Source organism: Gekko japonicus, unplaced genomic scaffold (assembly GCF_001447785.1).
Source record: "Gekko japonicus isolate JY-2015 unplaced genomic scaffold, Gekko_japonicus_V1.1 scaffold4458, whole genome shotgun sequence".
Classification (NCBI taxonomy): Eukaryota; Metazoa; Chordata; class Lepidosauria; order Squamata; family Gekkonidae; genus Gekko; species Gekko japonicus.
The window spans coordinates 78,585-82,500 of NW_015160359.1; the positions used below are offsets into that span (position 1 = coordinate 78,585).

At 53.8% G+C, this 3,916-nt stretch overlaps 1 protein-coding gene across 1 annotated transcript in view; it reads left to right on the forward strand.

Moving 5' to 3' along the window:
- The window catches only part of LOC107115751 (SEC14-like protein 5), a gene marked incomplete at its 3' end in the record, with an annotated part of 29,584 nt that overhangs the window by 20,365 nt on the left and 5,303 nt on the right, over nt 1-3,916 (forward strand). The window contains exons 6-8 of the mRNA XM_015417517.1: nt 588-801; nt 2,813-2,925; nt 3,224-3,526. Of these exons, the coding sequence (XP_015273003.1) occupies nt 588-801; nt 2,813-2,925; nt 3,224-3,526 (630 nt within the window). The remainder of the gene's footprint in view (nt 1-587; nt 802-2,812; nt 2,926-3,223; nt 3,527-3,916) is intronic.

Genomic DNA, 3,916 nt, shown 5'->3' on the forward strand with positions numbered 1-3,916 from the left:
CTCGGACCCAGTTCCACACGAAAAAAGTTTGTCCAATTTGTTTATTTAGATTTCTTAACCGCCCTTCCCCACCTACGCGGGACTCAGGGCGGTTTACAAGCAACATAAAATCGAATACAATTTAAAAACCAGTTAAAACTACAAAATTGAGTATGAAAACATTCAGCAGAAATATTTAAACAGATGGCATATTTAGCATTCAGATTTTCCGGGGGGGGGGGGGGGGGGGGGGAGCAGGTTTAAGAGGGGGGGGGGGTGCCGGGCAGATATAAAGGAACCGTCGCTGGCCTCATCCGCAGGCCTGGCGGAACATCTCTGCTTTACGTGCCCCTCGGAACTTTCATAGGTCAGGCAGGACACGGATGCCGTTCGGCGGAGAGTTCCACCAGGCTGGGGCCAAGGCTGAGAAGGCCCCGCCTCCGGCCGAGGCCAGCCGGATATCTTTGGAGCCGGGAATCACCAGGAGGTTCTTATCTGCCGATCCCAGTGCCCTTACACGTTTTTCTTTCCTAGCGTAACGTCTCTTCGGTACGATGTGCCTAGGCTGAGAATACAGGTGGTACATTTAATAAATACTCTGGTTCCAGGGTAAAGAAGTGATCGAGCATTATCTGAAAGAGCTGATTTCCCAGGGTATCACGTTCATCCCCCGGTGGACTCCTCCAGCGGTCCGCAAGCAGGTGGCCAGCAAGGCTCCGTCGCAGCACGAAAGCAGCAAAGCACCGGCCGAACCCCATGCGCAGGGAAGCGACAGAGAGAGCAGCGGCACCTGCCCTTCCATAGAGGCATCGACCCCTGACGGTATGCGGCTGGCCGGTCCTCGGTGCCTTGCTGGGACGTGCTCAGCGTTTGTCTGGCTCAAACCTGGAACAGATGGCACGGCTCACCGTCCTTCCTTTGCTTTCTTGATCTGTGGTTTGCAGATCGTTTGGGCAGCAGGGGTGGGGGTGGGGAGCCTGGTTTTCTCTGTGGCACCTCTGCCGACTGGCAGCTGCAAGGCCCGAGGCATCCCGTCCCCGCGCTAGCGCACCGTCAACTTGTGTTTGGGGAACAAAAATGTCTCCTCGCTGCTTCTCCCGGAGCCAGCCCAGGAAACCCCGTCCCTTCGCTCTCCCCTCCCGCTTGTTTGTTTTCCTCTTTTGTTCCCCGATGGCCTCCGGCGCAGCTGCCGTCCTGTGACACGGCTCTCCTGGTACAGAATTCCCTTTCCGGGCGAGCGGGCGGATGGCTGCTCTCGCCTGCAGGTGCCCATCTGCCTTCCTAGCGGCCCTGGGGAGAGCCCTTCCTGCCGGTTTATTTTAAGCATTTCCACCATGTCCCCAAAACCAATAGCTTCTTTGGGGTGGCTCACAGAAGTTGGGAGCGGGGGGGGGGGACCATCCTTATGTTTTTGCCTTGTTGCAGAGGGGGCCAACGGCGGCACTGCCGCATTTGTCCTCATCGCGAAAGGTTAACGTCCAGCCTTTGCAGTGCTTGGTGGAATGCTATATTTTTTTCGTTGTGGAAAATTATGTCAACGGTCGCCCTGTGATAAAAGCGAGTGCCAAGGGGCGACGGTGACCCTCTCCGACAGGGGGATTGCCGACCCCACTTTTACTTATTTGAAATATTTTCTGTTTATTATTTGGGCTTGAATAAATACGCTGTCCAGAGGTCTCAGGGCGGACAAGGGCAACTTAGTTGTATGTACAGGTCTCTCTTAGAGCCCCCCGCCCCGCTCCCGGCTCATAAATGGACTAAGGAGTGAGGAGGAGAAGGAGGGGAGAAACGGGATTTTAAAATACTGAATTCAATGAAGGAATGGAATGGAGGACTGATTGTTCCACAAGCACGGGAGAGGGCAGTGGCAGAAGGTGCAGCTATCCACTGATAGTCGGGGAGGGGCTGTGGCTCAGTGGCAGAGCCTCTGCTTGGCACGCGGGAGGTCCCAGGTTCAATCCCTGGCATCTCCAGTTAAAAGGACCAGGCAGCAAGTGATGTGAAAGACCTCTACCTGAGACCTTGGAGAGTTGTAAAGAGGGGCTGTGGCTCAGTGGAAGAACATCTGCTTGGTGTGCAGAAGGTCCCAGGTTCAATCCCCGGCATCTCCAGCTAAAAGGATCAGGCAGCAGGGGATGGGAAAGACTGAGACCCTGGAGAGCCGCCGCCAGTCTGAGTAAACCATACTGACCAATGGTGATTCAGTACCAGACTGCTTTGTGCATTTTTCCATGTGTGCAGCGGGGGTGTCTTGGCCAGCATCCCTCTCTGACCCCCCTGAGGCACTGCTGTGTCTGAACTCACAAAGTAACTGCTGGCCATTCTAGGAAGAGGTAAAGGTAAAGGTTTCCCTCGCTCGAAAGCCAGTCGAATCCGACTCTAGGGGGCGGTGCTCATCTCCGTTTCCAAGCCGAAGAGCCAGCGGTGTCCGAAGACATTTCCGTGGTCATGTGGCCGGCATGACTAGACACCAAGACGCATGGAATGCTGTTACCATCCCACCAAAGCAGTACCTATTCATCTACTTGCAATCTCTTGCTTTCGAACTACTAGGTTGGCAGGAGCTGGGACCAGAAACGGGAGCTCACCCCATCACGCGGCACTCGGGTCTTGAACTGCTGAATCACCGACATTCCGGCCAGCAGTTCAGCATGATTACCACTGAGCCACCGCCCCCACAAATATCGGGTTTTTTAAAAAAACCCAAAATAAGGCTGCAACTATTTTGCAAAGTCACTATCGGAACCAATAATAAGTAACAGGAGTGTGTTGATAATCCGGTTGACTAGCTTCCCTCTGGTGTTGTTTTCTCCCCCCCCCCATCCCCCTCAAGCTGACAAACTGGATGCCGATTACATCGAAAGGTACCTGGGGCAGTTGACTCCCATGCAAGAAAGCTGCCTCATCCGACTCCGCCAGTGGCTGCAAGAAACGCACAAAGGCAAGGTAAACGGCTGCGGGGGGAAAGCCTCCGTTCGGAGCCAGGGAACAGTGAGGGGGCTTCTAACAGTGCTGCGGCCTTCGCTGCTTGCTTATGTAACCCCCCCCCCCCCCCATCAGTTACGATGTATTTAAGGTAACACACCTCACCTTTCCTCTTCACCATTTGCTGACAGGCCCAGGAATTTTATCATGCATTTTGAGCCATTTTCCCAGTAACCAGCCTTGGTCGTGTTCGCGTGGGGATACCTTTGACACTTATAAACAGGTTTCGTTGCCGTTTGTCTTTCCCCCCCTGTCCCAGATTCCCAAAGACGAGCACATCCTCCGCTTCCTGAGGGCCCGCGACTTCAACATCGACAAGGCCCACGAGATGCTCTGCCAGTCGCTGACCTGGCGCAAGCAATACCAGGTGGACTATATCTTGCAGACGTGGAGACCGCCCTCTCTTCTGGAAGAGTACTACACCGGAGGCTGGCACTACCAGGACAGAGGTGGGGGGGAGCTTGCTGTAGGGCTGCCCTTGGCACTGTCGCCAGTGACGTGTGGGGGAAGCGGCTTGGCCCGTCAGCCGTTTGTCACGCCGTCGCCCAAGAATACCTCAGAGGTCTGGTTCTGAAGAGATACCTAGGAAAGCAGAAGTCTTACAATGGGAGGGGTAGTTCTTAAATTCTCGGGAGCTTTGTGACTGCCGTAGCTGGGCAGACGATGTCAAACGGGTGCTGGTTTCTTGTCACATTCGTTTCCCTAGATTTGAGTCCAGTAGCATCTCAGAGACCAAGATGATTCTGGGGGTATGAGCTTTTGGGAGTCAAAGCTTTGCCTTTTGAAAGCTCATCCCAGCAAAAACTGGTTGGTGTAGTGGTTTGGTATAGTGGTTAGGAGTAGGGATGTGCAAAAAAAAAAAAATTCGGTAAAATTCGGATTCGGGTTTATTGGACCCGAATTTTTTCGGGAAACCCGAAAAAACCCGAATATCTATACCGGTAAAGCATAG